Source organism: Adelges cooleyi, unplaced genomic scaffold (genome assembly GCF_023614345.1).
Source record: "Adelges cooleyi isolate 19-005CV unplaced genomic scaffold, UGA_ACOO_1.1 ACOO_flye_CR_arks_rails_tigmint_CR_PRNA_651, whole genome shotgun sequence".
NCBI classification, from domain to species: domain Eukaryota; kingdom Metazoa; phylum Arthropoda; class Insecta; order Hemiptera; family Adelgidae; genus Adelges; species Adelges cooleyi.
Window position 1 is genome coordinate 187406 of NW_026096352.1, and position 17474 is coordinate 204879.

Consider the following 17474-nt stretch of genomic DNA (forward strand, 5'->3'; position numbering starts at 1 on the left):
TGACAATTATTATTATGACCTCTTGATCGAAATAACCCATAATATAATTCATTCTGAATTTTTAATTAATTTATATTCTGAGTGTTTAATTTTAATGTCTCTTATATAAAATATTTTTTACACTCTTGTGTCTTTGTTATAGGGCGTTTATGTGTCATCTGGAATCGACCTTGTCAAGTTGCTGAGTACCAATTTCCCCAAGACATTTTTTTACGGGGAGTATAAAATGGTGTTTACGTCCACAAGCAGTAATAACAGGGAAAACGCGGGTGCTCTGTGTTAGTTTTAGATGTTATACGACCCTGAGAGAGTTTAGCCTAACAATAGTTATCAATTATATTCATGAAATATTGAATTGTATGTATTTTTTTATAAACTATTATTTGGTTCATTTCTTTAAACTCTGGGTCCGATTTTATTATTAGCTATAAAAGGCATATTAATTAAAAGAGAGAAAAACATTTGTGTGTGATGAAAAAAGATAAATGAAATTATTCCGATGCACTTATTTTATATAAATAAAATATACAATACCTAATTGAACACCTACATTTAAACTGTAACAACTCTGAAAATTTTTTTTTTACAAATTGTCGACGTACTTATTGCCTATTGCTATATGAATTTACATATTGTTATTGAGTATACATTGTACAATCTATACTAAATGGTATTATAAAAGCATATATTAGAGATTGTATGGGTTTGATTATGATTTTTTTTTTTTTTTTTTTAAACTTAAGTTAATGTTAAAAATATTTAGGGTTTTTTTCCTGTCGGAGTCAAAGACGATTTAGAGCGAGGCGCTACAATTTTATCATGCACATCCTTATAGAGTGTAAAAAGGATATTTTGTAAGAAATAATGAACCAACTCTTTAGAGGCTGTAATAGTACTAAATTCACCAAATTATTATAAGAAAATCGGTTCATCGCAATTTTATGTTGTATTTAAACTTGAATAGCACTACATTTTTTATTAAGTTAGACAAAATTAAAATTTTTTTTTGTGATTATTATTTTATTAATGAGTACTCTAAATAAACATAAAAGTATTTTTTTAACCTAATATCATAATGACATTTGTTTTTTGTTGATCAAAAGCCTCAGTTGCAAAGACCAATGGTTATAAATTACAGTTATCTTATTTGCTATATTTACAAGTAATCTTAAATATTATTTTTTTGTTTTGAAAAACATTGATATATTTTACAATAATCGATATTTATATAAGTTCAGGCAAGTCAGATTGTGAAATAAAGTTAACATTTTTTGAGATGTCGGTATATAGCCCTAGGATTTCCCATAGATTTTCAGGCAGTTGGTTAATTCTTCTAAGGTAATCGTATATTCTGCATTCTAATAATGCGTGCTTGACCGTGAAAGAGGTATCGCAGGTTTGACATATTAGCTTGTAATGATGATTTTCATGGTTGAATGTCACAAACATTGCATTAAATAATAATTAGATGATGTTCATGGCTGATAATCACAAAATGACAATACATTTGCAATTCACTAAAAACTACTATGCATAATTATTTTATTTTATTTTATAAATTCAAAATTAACGAGGGGAGACCAACTATAAATGTGTACAGTTTACCGTATGTACAGTGTACACGTATGCCCCTATTGCAATTACAACTAGTACTGGAATTAAGTTTGTTTGAACCTATTTGTCGTAATAATGTTACTGCTTACTATTTTACTGCTTGCATGTTGTGTTTTAAGTACAACAGGAAACAAGCCACCTACATACTTTCCGAATTTGCCACTGGTAATGTAGACAAATCGCTAATTAACATAATTGATCTGATAGATTTATTAGTACCTAATTTTAAATTTATGATTTCAGGGAGAGTATAAACTAAAATTTAAAGCTATATTTCCATGTGAACCTACTAAAAATCACAAGTTACAGTATAACATGTATTTAAGTAAGACAAGTGCGACTGAATTTGAAATAAAGGGCAATGTAACTTATTTAATTCCATTTGACGATTCTGTTAGCGTAAGTTAATTTTTAAAGTTAAAAATTCATAATATTTAGATACTTGGGTGGGTCTTATTTGAGAACTTGGGGTCTGTAATGAAATTAATAAAATACAAAAAATTACAAACAACTGTAGCCACATATTTTTTGTTTATTAAGGACACCCCAAAAAAATTTCAATTACATGATCATAAACAAATGTGTTGTCAGTCATATTATTTATACTAAATATTTTTTACCATTTACAGTACCTCTTTATGGTATAGATGTCAAATTATTATCCTAGAAATAAAATATCTCTTGGACATTTAAATGTCGCACTTAAGTCCAGGACATATGAGATTTAAGTTTAGAATAATACCCAATGCATTTTTTTTATTTTCTATTGTCTTAAACAAATCCTGACAAGTTTCTATTGATATGTTGTACGCGTGATTACGGACAAAGTAAATATCTCGATTTCTATTGATTATAAGGATATGAAGGTATTTTACAAAAAATAAAGCTGATAAAATATTCTACATAAAAGAAATTTAAGCTTTTCGACTTTAAAGCAATACTTTTTCTGAAAATTTGATACAAAATTCTCTTTTTTATCAAAACTCACAGTTTTATGCTATTCAATCCATACTAAAATTTATAAAAGTAAAAAATAAATATACAAGAGTTAGACAACAACATTAATAACACATATTGACATATAATTAGCAATACAATTAGCATACAGATTATAATATTCTCACTAAAGTCGACATAATTCAAAACAATTTTAAACGCAAAATTTTGTTTTTATTTGTTAAATTTGTTTCGTGATTATACATAACAGGTCTTAAACTGAATTTCAAGTTTTTTTGCCCATAATAGTCTTTAAAATCTACATTTATATTGTTTAAGTTACTTTTTTTTTTCATTATAAAATTTTGACTGGATTTTTTTGTTTACACATATTATAGGGATATTGTGCCTAAAAAATATTAATAAAACAAAAAACCCAGGGGCGGGGGGTCGTGGAAATTTAGAAACCTTCATACGATTTCGGATCTAAAAGTGGTGCTTCACGAGTAAATCGGCTTACAAGAAAAAGAGTTATCATGTCTACAGACACACAAAGATGAAAAACCTTATTATAAAACCAATATTGCTTCGAAGCTAAAAATAATGTTCTTATTTTAAGAGAAAATGAATGTGTCACAATCTGATAGATCAGCCTGTATATATATCAACTGATTTTTTTAACTCCCTAATCCAGTTTTTGCTTAAAATAATTGGTATTTGGTTGTGTTACTTACTTTTAAAACTTATTCAATCACGTAAATATTTCATTAACTTTTCAAATTAAGAATAATTTACTGAAAATGTTGACGGGTCGGTAAGCAGTTTTCAGTAAATAGTTTTGAAGACATGAAACTTTGTAATCTAGACGCACATTACTCCCGTCCATAATTTTAAAAATAAATTAAATTTAAAAAAAAATTATTTAAAACTGGTTGTCGATCAGTCAAAATGTCCAGTAAATTATATAATATGTATGTTTGTTATATATATGTTATTTGAATATTTAAATTATAGATTATACTAGTGATAGTATTTGCAATATTAATTAAACCGATGGTTTACCAAATTGTATTCACAATTTTTACAACATTATGTATAGTAGTGTATATATTTTTTTTTTTTGTAGCTTAACATTAATTTGGCCAATAAAGGATCAATCGGTGGCTGGGTAGAGAATGCACATGTCTACACCACGACTAATGCTTGCTCGAAGTTGAAGTACTTATTGGGAGATTCATGGAAAGATTATTGTCAAGGATTTAATTTTCCTGACTTAGAATGTCCAATGAAGCCGGTAAAAAAATGTTTTGTTGTAATTTCGAACAAGGTGGCGAGTGATTTTGATCAACATTTTCCAACATTTTTATTCTGAATATATTTTCTGAACTACCCTACACACTTTTTCATACATTTTTCTTTTATCTTTGCTTTAGGGCATTTACGTGTCATCTGGAATTAACACTAACAAAATGAAGAATACTAATTTCCCGAAGACATTTTTTTATGGGGAGTATAAAATGGTAATTACGTATACAAGCAGTAAGGGAGAAAAACTTGGTTGTCTCGTGATAGTTTTGGATATTATACGACCATGGGAGACTTAAACATTATAATTTTAAATTATGTTCATAAAGTATGAAATGTTATGTATTTTATTTTATGAACTATATTTGATTAATTTCCGTTAACTCTGGGTCCGGTTTTATTATTAGCTATTATTAAACATATTATACGTATTTTATTTTCTGATAATTAATTGCTTGATTCATTTCCGTCAATTCTTTGAACATTTATTTCGTCTAAATGTCAACACAAAGTGCATAAGTACACATAGTAAGTGTGAACAATTATAATTCTCAGTAAAAAAAAAAACTTTTTTTTTTATTGTATTAAATCATTTTAATTCTTTGTACTCAAAAATGTCATTTCAACACTCCGAACACAAAAAAAAATGTAGGGTACAAAAAGCAATCGAAAAAAAATTAAGAGGACCGTGCGGAGATCTGTTGATACATTTTTGCAATAACTATTGATTGGCTATTACAGCAGGCACAAATATATACGATGTCTTTCTTTAAATCTAACTTCCCTAGTATTATCCGTTTTTATAATGGTTCGTGCACCCGATAGAAATCCAGTCCATTGTCAGTTTGGTCGCTAAAATGTCTTACATAAAATTATATGTGAATTGTAGGAAATTAATAAGTATTGAGAGCGACAATCTTGAGAAATTTAACTTAAAATAACTATGACGTCATTTTTTTAGTTTTTTATAGAAATAATTTGAATGTTTACGTTTGAAAAAAATAATTATACCGCGTTCTTACTTGCTTGAGTGCAATAGATAATGTATGACTAAAATGTATAAAATAACATAAACAAAATTGCATTGACAAGTTTTTTTATAAACTATTAAAGCTAAAATTTAATATATCGATAACTAACGTTAAGGTTTAATTATAATAGCATTATATTCAAATTGTTACTAAAGATTATACTAATAATTATTATTACCAACATAATTGACTACCTATTTGTTTAGTTTCAAATAGGTGACACAGTATAGATTAAAGACAAAACAACCAAACTGGACCAGAAGTACAATAAAACAATTTCAACGGTACCACTAAATTTGGAAAAATATTTTGATTATTAAAATTCTAATTTATATAATTTTGCATTACGCAACAATAATATGTCTGAATAAAAAAACAATAGTATATTGGGTGAATAAACTTATACTATTCAAACTGCTTAGTCCTTAATTTACATATTCAGATGACTGAACAATGACCTTCGAAAAGCTGTTGATTACTTATACCAAGGAGGAGACAACTTATGACCGTTAGAGTGGCGCCGATCTTCTCTGAAATATTAATGACATTCTGGGTAAAACAAAAACATACCACCCACCTCATCAGTGCCCTACACGAGAAAAATCCTAAATCATCTATGACATGTATCATAGAAGTGCCCCTGTTTCGGCGCCACTGTCTCTAACTGAATTATTTTGTCTACTATAGTTTTCTTTAGTAAGATAATTTATTGACTTATGGACTATCTTCGTTAAATGTAAAAGTTAAATGGAACTTACCTATATAGTATAGACGATATACCAATACCTCTTGGTCGGGGAAGTGTACGCGGCCGTCGACCTAACATAACCAAAATAAAAAAATTGTTGCGCTTCGCCCTGTTTAGTATTTGACTTCGATAGGTAAAAAACCCTAGTTATTTTAAACAATGACTTAAATTTTAAAATTAAAAAAAAATTCTATTCAAACCCGTACAATCTCTACCATATTCTTTTATAATACCATTGAGTATAGATTGTACAATTTAAACTCAATAAAAATATCTAAATTCATAATCGACATGGCAATAAGTACGTCGACATTTTGTAAAAAAAAAAAATGTTCAGAGTTATTACAATTTTGATCTAGATGTGTGATAAGGTATAGTATGTTTTATTTATATAAAATAACTGCATCCGAATAATTTCATTTTTCAATTTTAATCAAATACAAAATGTTTTTTTTATATTTAATTCATATGTATTTTTAACAACATCTATTGACGGTGTTAATAGCTAATAATAAAATCGGACCCAGAGTTTACAGAAATGAATCAAATAATAGTTCATAAAAATTACATACAATTCAATATTTCATGAATATAATTGATAACTATTGTTAGGCCAAACTCTCCCAGGGTCGTATAACATCTAAAATTATTACAGAACACCCAAGTTTTTCCTTGTTATTACTGCTTGTGAACGTGAGCACCATTTTATATTCCCCGTAAAAAAATGTCTTGGGGAAATTGGTACTCAGCAACTTGACAAGGTCAATTCCAGATGACACATAAACGCCCTATAACAAAGACACAAGAATGTATAAAATATTTTATATAAGAGACATTAAAATCAAATTACTCAGAATATAAATTAATTAAAAATTCAGAATGAATAACATTTTGGGCGATTTCGATCAAGAGGTAATAATAATTATCAACGATATTATAATAATTTTTACCGGCTGTACCGGACAGTTTGGACTAGCAAAATGAAATCCTTCTATATAAGTCTGCCACGAATTTCCAAATAAACTCTTGATTTTCGAACAAGCATTAGTCGTGGTGTAGACATGTGCATTATCTATCCAACCACCGATTGATCCTTTTATGGCCATATTGATATTAAGCTACAAAAGAAACAATGTATACTTTTGTGTAAAATATTAATACATTTTTGTAAATAATATTTTGCAGAACATTACATTTCTTCCTCAAAAATAACTACAAAATACTTTTACTACATAAAATAGTACATTCTAGCATTCGCCCATAAAACCAATTATTTTAACTAAGAATAATACATTGAAGCTCATAAAAATAAAGGGATACTCAATTAACATAGTCGAAATTTATTAAAACCATTTTTTTTTTAAATATTGCCTATACAAAACTTCTGAAAACATACCGCACACAATCCCCTTAGTGTACTACACTAGCTTACTTAAAAAATAATTGTGATTCTGTAATGTTTCTCTTTAAAAATATTTGTATTTATGTTATACAAATAGTAAAAAATTAGATAATATTTCAATGTTTCTCTTTTTTAGTATTGGCTATATCGAACTTCGATACTTTTTCTGGTACCATATTTATTTAAGATACATATGTAATTTACTGAACAATGTATACTTTTGTATAAAATACTAAATATTAATAAAATTTTGTAAAAATATAGAACATTACATTAAGTATATAGAATATGTATATTTCTTCAGCTAAAAGGTATAATTATTATGGGAATTTAAAATTAACTCACGCTAATTGAATCGTCGAATGGAATTAAATAGGTTATATTCCCCTTTAATTCAAAATCAGTGGCACTTTTTTTACTTAAATACGTGTTATATTGTAATTTGTGTTTTTCAGTAGATTCACATGGATATACAAGTTTAAGTTTTATTTTATACTCTCCCTGAAATCATAGATTAAAATAAGGTACTAATAATTCAACCAAGTCAATTAGGTTTTTTTTCAATTTGTGTACTTTACCATTGGCAAATTCGGAAAGAATGTAGGTGGCCTGTTTCCTGATGTATTTAAAACATAACATGCAATCAGTATAATATTAAGCAGAAACATTATTACGGCAAATAGCTTCTAGAAAATTATTATATTCCAGTACAAGTTCTGCTGTCAATACGTGGCATACGAGTATTAATAGCTATAGTAGGTCTCTCCTCATTTGTTTTGAATATACAAAATAAAATAAAATAATTGTATATTGTAGTTCTTTTGTTACAAAATTGTAAATGTAAAATTTACTTATAATCAACAATCAGCATCATTAAACTATTATTTAATGCTACGTTTGTGACATTGAACAGTGAACAATCGTTATTATCATAGTATTATGTAAAAAAAATGTACGTTTATTAGTGTGGGTTGTACTCATTAATAAAATAATAGTAACAAAATACATAGTTTTCGTACTATATTCCTATTACTTGGTCGGAATTTCCAACCCAGTAAACATAGCACTTGTTATAATAGTAGGAATATAGTAGGAAAAATATAGCACATAAACAAACTTCGACTGCCAGCCAAGTAATCTCAATTTACATTATTTCATGACTTGTATAATTCGAAGACAGATTTTTATTTGTTGGCAACGACGTATAATACATATTATATTACATTATGGTATATACTTAGTTCCTATATTATATCATGTATTCTAAGGCTTTTGTTGAAACACTTTTTTTTTTTTACTTAGCGACCATTTACACTAAGTTAACAAAATGGTCAAGTTGGGATTCAGTACTTCGAAAAAAAAAATAATTGTAAATATTAGTTCTCTCAATAATTTTAACGTGCAATAACCTTATAATCGGCAGTCGCCGAAATCCAGTTATTATTTAATGCGATGTTTGTCACTCAACCGTCAATAAATTCAATTGATGTGTGAAAAATTACATAAGTATTTTTGGAGTTCCCACGTGGTCGATACCACACAAGCGAAAACTACCATATTTCGGGTAATATGTCATACTTACGCGTGTAAATGTGCTCAGTGGCGTATTTAGGATATATTTTCGGGGGGGGGGGAGGATTATAAAATTAAAATAGATTTATTTAATATTATAAATTAACTTTATTTGAATAATTTATTTATAGTTTTGATAATTTTAATGCCTTAGTATGTTTCTTAAATTAAAGAATAAAATCTACTTTTCGAGACAGATTCGCAAAATTATTAATTAGTTTTTCAGTGTTGCAATCCAGGGCAAACCATATATTTGGAAAAAAAATCAACGGATACTTTATTCAAAGTATCAATAGCAGAATTTGGACACTCATTCTGAGAAACTTTTTTCATTTTTCTATCCATACTTTTAATTCTGGTTCAAATGTTTTGTAGCTGGGTAAAATATGTTTATAACAGTCTATACATTTTTCAAAAATTATATTTTTTCGACTAAAAATAAACTTTGAAATTCTTTATCGACATTTATGCGAATAGAAGATAAAACTATTTCATAAATCCTTTGTTAATGTCAAATCTTCGTGGGCCACCCTGTATACGATTTTTCTGTAAAATTCTCAAACTCAAAATAAATTATAACGACTTTTTGTTAAACAAAAATACAAATTAATTTTTTTTCAAAAAGCTGAGATTATTATACATTTTTTTTTAATCATTCCCTTTTTATGGGAAGAAGAGTAAAAAAAATTTTAAAACACTTTATATGACCATGGCCAAAATAATCGAAAAAAGATCATTAAACCCCATGACCCTCCCTCCTCCTCCTGGATCTGATTCCAATAGACTTTCCAGTTAGCAGAAAAATAAAACTATTTTATACAAATATCACTTTTTTTTTTTACACATTAAAAGTATTTTACAGTTATTTTTTAGGCAAAAATGTAATGTTCTGCAAAATATTAATTACAAAATTGTACCTATTAATATTTTGCAAAAAAGTATACACTTTGTTGTTTTGTAGCTTAATATCAATATGGCGAAAAAAGGATCAATCGGTGGTTGGATAGATAATGCACATGTCTACACCACGACTAATGCTTGTTCGAAATTCAAATATTTATTTGGAAATTCGTGGCAGACTTATATAGAAGGATTTCATTTTGCTAGTCCAAACTGTCCGATAAAGCCGGTAAAAAGTATTATTACCTCTTGATCGAAATCGCCCATAATACAATTCATTCTGAATTTTTAATTAATTTATATTCTGAGTAATTTGATTTTAATGTCTCTTATATAAAATATTTTATACATTCTTGTGTCTTTGTTATAGGGCGTTTATGTGTCATCTGGAATTGACCTTGTCAAGTTGCTGAGTACCAATTTCCCCAAGACATTTTTTTACGGGGAGTATAAAATGGTGATGACGTTTACGCGCAGTAGTAATAGAGAAAAGCTTGGGTGTTCTGTGTTAGTTTTAGATATTTTAAGACCCTGGGAGAGTTAAACATTATAATATAGTTATCAATTTTATTTATAAAAAATAAAAATTTCATACAGGGTGATTTTTTTTATCATGAGCCACTTAATATTTCATAGGTTTTAATAAGTAATTATTATTTTTATTTTCATATTTTTTTTATACAATGTGATCTCAATTTTTCAGAATTTTTTTCGTTTTACCCTCCTTCCATCTTAGTGGTTTTGATAGCAACTTTAGAAACTTAAATGGTAACGTATATATTTTATTAACTATTTAAAATGAGTATAATGTACTAAAATTGTTGACTGGTCGTTAACCAGTTTCGGATAACTATTTTTGAAGCCATTGAAGTTTCAAGTTTAGGGCAGGAGGAAAGGTGGAGTGTAGTATTATTTTTATCTGCGCGCATCTCCCAACCGCACTTCCTCTCCCATCCTTACTTTTAAACTCTTATAACTTTACAAATAGTTATACAAAACTGGTTATCGACCAGTCAACATTTTTAGGACATTATTCTCAATTTAAAAATTTAATAAAATATATACGTTACTATTTAGGTTTCTAAAGTTGCTATCAAAAAAACTAAGATAGAAGAGTGGAAAAACAAAAAAAAAACCGAAAAATTGAGATAACATTGCATAAAAATAGTATGAAAAAAAAAATGTAATTTCTTATTAAACCCTATGAGATATTGAGTGGCTCATGATAAAAAAATCTCCCTGTATTTTGTTTCATTGTCTCCTCCCCTTACACTTTTTTTAATTTTATACTTCAATTTTATATTGTTTTATATCGTTATTTGTTTTAATTGCTATCACATGTTAGTTATCATTATAAAATTGTAGTTTTCTGTGATATAATCGTTTAACATAGATAATAAAAAACCTAACCTACCGTGGTCCCAGGGCCGGACTTAGAGGGGGTGGGGGGGGGGTTGACACCCCCCCACTCGGAAAACTCAAGTATACCTAGTCGGCACATTCCGAACAAAAAGTCGGTAAATATTATATCCCCCATAAAATTATACAAATAACATATTTATTATTTTTATTTTATAAAAGTAGGTAGGTACATAATTTTTATTGGAATCTAGCGACTGAATAGTGAATAGTCGGCATACGGACGACCATACGAAAATATAATTTTAGTTTTTAGTAAAAAAAAAAACAATGCATTTTCGGTTATTCCCGATTTTAGCAGAAGTATTATTATTTGCTTATAATAACTGTGGTGTATATTATTATATCAAACGATGTTCGGTCATGGGACCTATTGGTCTATTGTAAACAAACATTCTATCCCTCTATAAGTATATATTTTTATTTTAGTTTTAAAATTCTAAAAAATTCCCTACTATAAAAAAAAACCTACTCTTCTGTTTTAGACACATCACATAACCCATAGTATTAAGTCTGCGGGCAAAGAGTTAGCGGGTTTATTTTTGCTTGTCCCGTGTGCGCGTGTAAGATAATAAGTATTGGTTATAAATGTGTATAATCTAATATATATATATATATATATATATATGGTTAGAGAATGAATATGAAACACCAAGGAGCTGCTAACAATCCTTTTGAGCCTGCCCGAGTAAATTTTGAACAAAAGGTATGAGATGGATACGTATTTAGAATAAATCATTAAGCCAGATTTTTAAGGCCTATGAGAGTTCCTTGGTACTACTTCACTATGTCTTGTTTCTTCTTTATTACTATCGTTGCGGTGGGATATTACCTACTATAATATCCTACTATACTATATATATATATATATATATATATATATATATAGCGAGCAGGGAGCAGACATGAGCATTATTTTTAAATAGTGTACCTAACTAAAATAAAATAAATTGTATTTAGATAATAACTCATAAAAAAATACACTTTTGTTTTTATTTCAAAGATTTTAATAATAATTTTGAATACAATTTCATTATTTTTTATAAAATTATTTAAAATAAGGCCATTTGAATTATATCTCGGTTAAATTGCAGTTTCAACTGCAATACGTTATAATTATGTTAAATAAATTCAAACATTTTTAAAATAATGCTTTTAAAGTAGGGCTCAAATTGTTTTAGTATTGGTGACTGAGAATTGAAAATGTAGTAGTAAATAAATTTGTTAGCTGCCTAAAATATTTCTATGCTCCAAAAACATTTTAAAAATCAAAAAAATCAAGTCACAAAATGTCATAAAATATTTACGAAAGTACCCAAATATTTTAGTCGGCAATTAAAATTTTAAAGTCGGCATCTTCATTTTGACAACCCCCCCCCTTGCATATTTCTTAGCACCGGCCCTGCGTGGTCCGTGATGTAACTTTTAGATTCATGACTTCACTTATGTATTGTGAATTGTGTTAATATTTACAGAAAAATTAAAATAAATTTGAATACGAAAAATGTAAAAACAAAATACTTTGTAAAATGTACTACGCCTAACGATAATGTCAATAATTATGTAAGTGCGATAACACTCACGCAGCTGTAAATGCTGTTTCCGAATCTACTGACGTTCAAAATCAAGTATGATGTTGTATTAATAATTATTTTTTTTAAAACCTATAACCTATGATATACATACATTACCTTATGGCTTATTTAATCACATTAAATATTATATACCTAATAGTTAACTTTTGCTTTTTGCCTGATTATTAAGCTTTTTCTTAAAAGTTTTTGATACTTGATGTAATGATGTTGGGTTGTTTGTGAATATGAATTGTAGTTCAATTAATGGACAGAAAAATGTTCGTAAGATAGAACTATAGGTATTTAGTTCAAATTTAAAATATTATAAAATATTTTGTACAATGCTGTGCAAAGAAGGTTTAAGCAAATTATTTTACTTCAAAACTAATTTATTTGAATGTGTTTCACCTATTAGTTATTCATTTCCAACCCTTTTTCTTACAAATGCATCCATAGAAACCCGGAGGGGGAAGGGACCAGCCTGGTGTCTTAAAATCTAACACACCTCTGCTGGAGTGAGGGTCCTATAACAATAAGAACATTAGGCCTCGAGGAACTTTATTTACAAAATAACTTACAACTATTCTATACATAAATACAGGTTATTTATAGCTATTTATATAAGTTGGTCTGCAAATTTAATAAACTTAATGTGTTTTTTTCAATGCCTGAAAAAGTATTGGATGAATTATTAAGTAAGCCAAGAAAACTAGATATTTTGTTATAAGTGAAATACATGTAATTAGTTTTTTTCCAACCAGGAACCCTCCACTCCCTCCCCATAAAAAATTCCTGACTACGCCTCTGAGTATGGAGTAGTATAAAATACTTGATCAAAAAGTTCTACTTATTATTATTTCTTAATAAGTAACTTTGTGGTCTACATTAATTAGTTTTGAAGTATGGATTTAATAATTATATTAAATATTACCAAATCATATAAAAATAAAATATCGCATAGGAAAAGCGTGATCAACATTAAACAAAATGAACGCAATCTTCGAGAGTCACCACCTCCTCTTGAAACAGGAGGAAATTCGTATGTCAATAGAAGATGTACATACATCTTAGATTGTTTTTATTCGTATTCTAACACGTGATTTTTGCAGTTATAAACAATTTTTTTCTTATTTAAATGTTTTTAGAAAGAAAAGCATAAAATATAATAAATTATTATTGTTTATTAGTTATTAGTGGTTACAACGCGATGGCACGAGAGCACAACCAAAGGTCTTTGATGCTCTCCACTATCATTATTATCATGCTTCGATTTCTATGTAAAAACCTACAACTGCTGTTTTTTTTTGTTGATATAAAATTGCATGTTCAAGTGCTGTGCTCGAGGTTCGAGGACTTAAAAATATACCAATTCCTTTTGGTCAGGGAAGTGTACGTAGCCGTCGCCTAACATAACTGAAATAGAAAAAATTGTACTGCCTCGCTCTGAATCGTCTTTGACTCAACAGGAAAAAAAGCCTTGTTATTTTCCACTACTTAAATTTTTAAATTAAAACAAAATATATATTTAAACGCGTACACTCTCTACTGTATGCTTTCACAACATCATTGAGTATAGATTGTACATTTTATACACAATAATAATATGTAAATTCATAGGGCGGTAATCGACATGGCAATAAGTCGACATTTTATAAAAAAACAATTTTCAGAGTGTTACATATTTGATATAAGTGTGCGATTAGGTATAGTACATTTTATTTCTATAGAATAACTGCTTTGATATAATTCCATTTGTCTATTTTCATCACACACAAAAGGTTTTTTTTTAATTTTATTTATTTAAATAATATGTATTGTTAATAATAGCTATTGACAGTGTTAATATCTTAAATAAAACCGGACCCAGAGTTTAAAGAAATGAACCAAATAATAGTTTATATAAAAAAAAATACATACAATTTAATATTTCATGAATATAATTGATAATTATTGTTAGGCTAAACTCTCCCAGGGTCGTGCAACATCTAAAACTAACACAGAACACCCAAGTTTTTCCTTGTTATTACTACCTATGAACGTATACACCATTTTATACTCCCCGTAAAAAAATTTCCTAGGGAAATTGGTACTCAGCAACTTGACAAGGTCAATTCCAGATGACACATAAACGCCCTATAACAAAGACACAAGAATGTATAAAATATTTTACAAAAGAGACATTAAAATCAAATTACTCAGAATATAAATTAATTTAAAAATTCAGAAAGAATAACATTTTGGGAGATTTCGATCAAGAGGTAATAATAATTATCAACGATATTATAATAGTTTTTACCGGCTGTACCGGACAGTTTGGACTAGCAAAATGAAATCCTTCTATATAAGTCTGCCACGAATTTCCAAATAAATACTTGATTTTTGAACAAGCATTAGTCGAGGTGTAGACATGTGCATTATCTATCCAACCACCGATTGATCCTCTTTTGGCCATATTAATGTTAAGCTACAAAAGAACACAATATATACTTATGTGCAAAATATTAATACAATTTTGTGAATAATATTTTGCAGAACATTATATTTTTACCTAAAAAATAACTATAAAATACTTTTACTACATAAAATAGTACATTCTGGCATTCGCCCATTAAACAAATTATTTTAACTAAAAATAATACATTGAAGCTCACACAAATTAACAGGATACTCAATTAACATAGTCTAAATTTATTAAAACCAATTTTTTCTTAAATATTGCCTATACAAAACTTCTGAAAACATACCGCACACAATCTCCTTAATGTCCTACACTAGTTTACTTTAAAAATAATTGTGATTCTGTAATGTTTCTCTTTAAAAACGTTTGTATTTATGTTATACAAATGGTTAAAAATTAGATAATATTCCAATGTTTCTCTTTTTTAGTATTGGGTAGAGCTTTATCGAGTTTTGAATTTTTTTATGTAATTTACTGAACAATGTATATTATTGAGCAAAATATTAATAAAATTATGTAAATAATATTTTGTAGAACATTACATATCTGCACAAAAAATAACTGTAAAATAATCATACTTTTAATACTCATTTCTAAAAAACTAATTATAAAAACAATTGTAGTTTTCTTTGGACTATAAAGTATTTTGGAATTATTATTATTATTAAGAATCATATAAAATCACATTCAAATAAACGCTTCAAAGAGCAACTTTAACATTTATAAACTATTAAAATATATAAATCATAATACAGATGAAATATTTCATTAGTATTGTATAAAAATATTTTTGAGGTTTCCATCATAACACATAGGGTGGCTAGATATTTTTGGATTTTGCTATGATTTATTGATCCTAAATAAATGTAAATATATCATATAAAATATATATTTCTGCAGCTAAATGATTCATTTTTATGGAAACATAAAAACTAACTCACGCTAATTGAATCGTCGAATGGAATAAGAAAGGTCATATTGCCTCTTAATTCAAAATCAGTGGCACTTTTTTTACTAAAATACGTGTTATATTGTAACTTGTGTTTTTCAGTAGATTCGCATGGAAATACAGCTTTAAATTTTAGTTTATACTCTCCCTGAAATAATTAATTTAAAATTAGGTACTAATAATTCAATCATGTCATTGTTTTAAAATTTGTGTACTTTACCATTGGTAAATTCGGAAAGAATGTAGGTGGCTTGCCTCCTGTTGTATTTAAAACACAGCATGCAATCAGTATAACAATAAGCAGAAACATTATTACGGCAAATAGCTTTAAGCAAATTAAATTCCAGTACTAGTTCTGCTTTCAGTTCTACTACAGTAGATATCTTGTTACAATATTGTACAATATGTTTAATTTTGGTTAGGTATAATCAACAATCATCATCATTAATGTATTATTTAATGCGACATTTGTGACATTGAACCTTGACCAAACTTTATTATGGTATTAATGATAAGTATTTTTTTTAAAAAACCTATGTTTATTTGGTGTAATAAAATAATAATAACAAAAGAAACTTGTAATTTGGTCTAACTAAAAATGTAGTACTCATATATCTAGTACTATGTAAAAAAAAATCATTTTTATAACGTTTTTATGAACTCACAACCTTGTTTGTCGTTCCGGGTGGAATCTTGCAACTCAAATTTCGAGCACTTCCCGATTAGCTATCCGGCTGAAACTTTCAGGGTAGCTCACAATTCGATGACAATGCATTATTTATCCACAATAGGTAGAAAATTCCACCCCTAAGGCGGTTAAAATGGGGTCGATTTCTTGTCCGTCGTTCCGGGTGGAATCTTGCAATTCAAAAAGACTTATTTCTCACCCGCCAGCAAAAATTATGAGTGGTGCGTTTTGGCGTGAACGGTGCTCAGATATGAGCGGTACCAGGTTCAAACCCGTTCCCATCATTAAACTTTTTTGTATTTTCTTACAACTTTTATGATAATTTATATAGTAATTACAACTTAATTTCAACTTTTATGATAATTTATACAGTAATAAATCTAAAATTATAAGCTTTTAAATTGATAACTAATTCTTATGATAATCCTTCTGACCATGCAGCAATAACATTGTACATTTAAATATATAGATACGTACATACGAAAAAGAACAAAATAACTAAAGAAGATTAAAAAATGAATCTAAAAATAACTAACAATAAACAATCAATTCATACTTTTTAAAGCGCATAAAAATGTTATTTTTAAATTAATTTTTTAATCTACTTTTTTCATGGTGTACTCGTTAATAAAATAATAATTATAAATACAAGGTGATCAACTTATCTTGAACCACTCAATATCTCACTGGGTTTAATAAGAAATTGAATTTTTTTTTCCATAATGTTTTTTTACAATGTGATCTCAATTTCTACCAATTTTTTTTCTTTTTTACCCCCCTCCTAATCTAGTTTTTTTTTATAGCAACTTTGGAACTTAAATGGTAACGCATATATTTCTTTAACTTTTAGCTTTGATGCAAAGCACAAGAAGGTATTG

General features: G+C 27.8%; 1 protein-coding gene across 1 annotated transcript; it reads left to right on the top strand.

Moving 5' to 3' along the window:
- The first annotated feature begins 1772 nt into the window (after window positions 1–1772).
- LOC126844702 (uncharacterized) lies at window positions 1773–4154 on the top strand. Its single transcript, XM_050583082.1, has 4 exons — window positions 1773–1779; window positions 1858–2013; window positions 3677–3844; window positions 3984–4154. Exons 2-4 carry the CDS (start codon window positions 1930–1932, stop codon window positions 4152–4154), a joined length of 423 nt encoding a protein of 140 aa, XP_050439039.1. The 5' UTR covers window positions 1773–1779; window positions 1858–1929.
- The last annotated feature ends 13320 nt before the right edge of the window (window positions 4155–17474 follow it).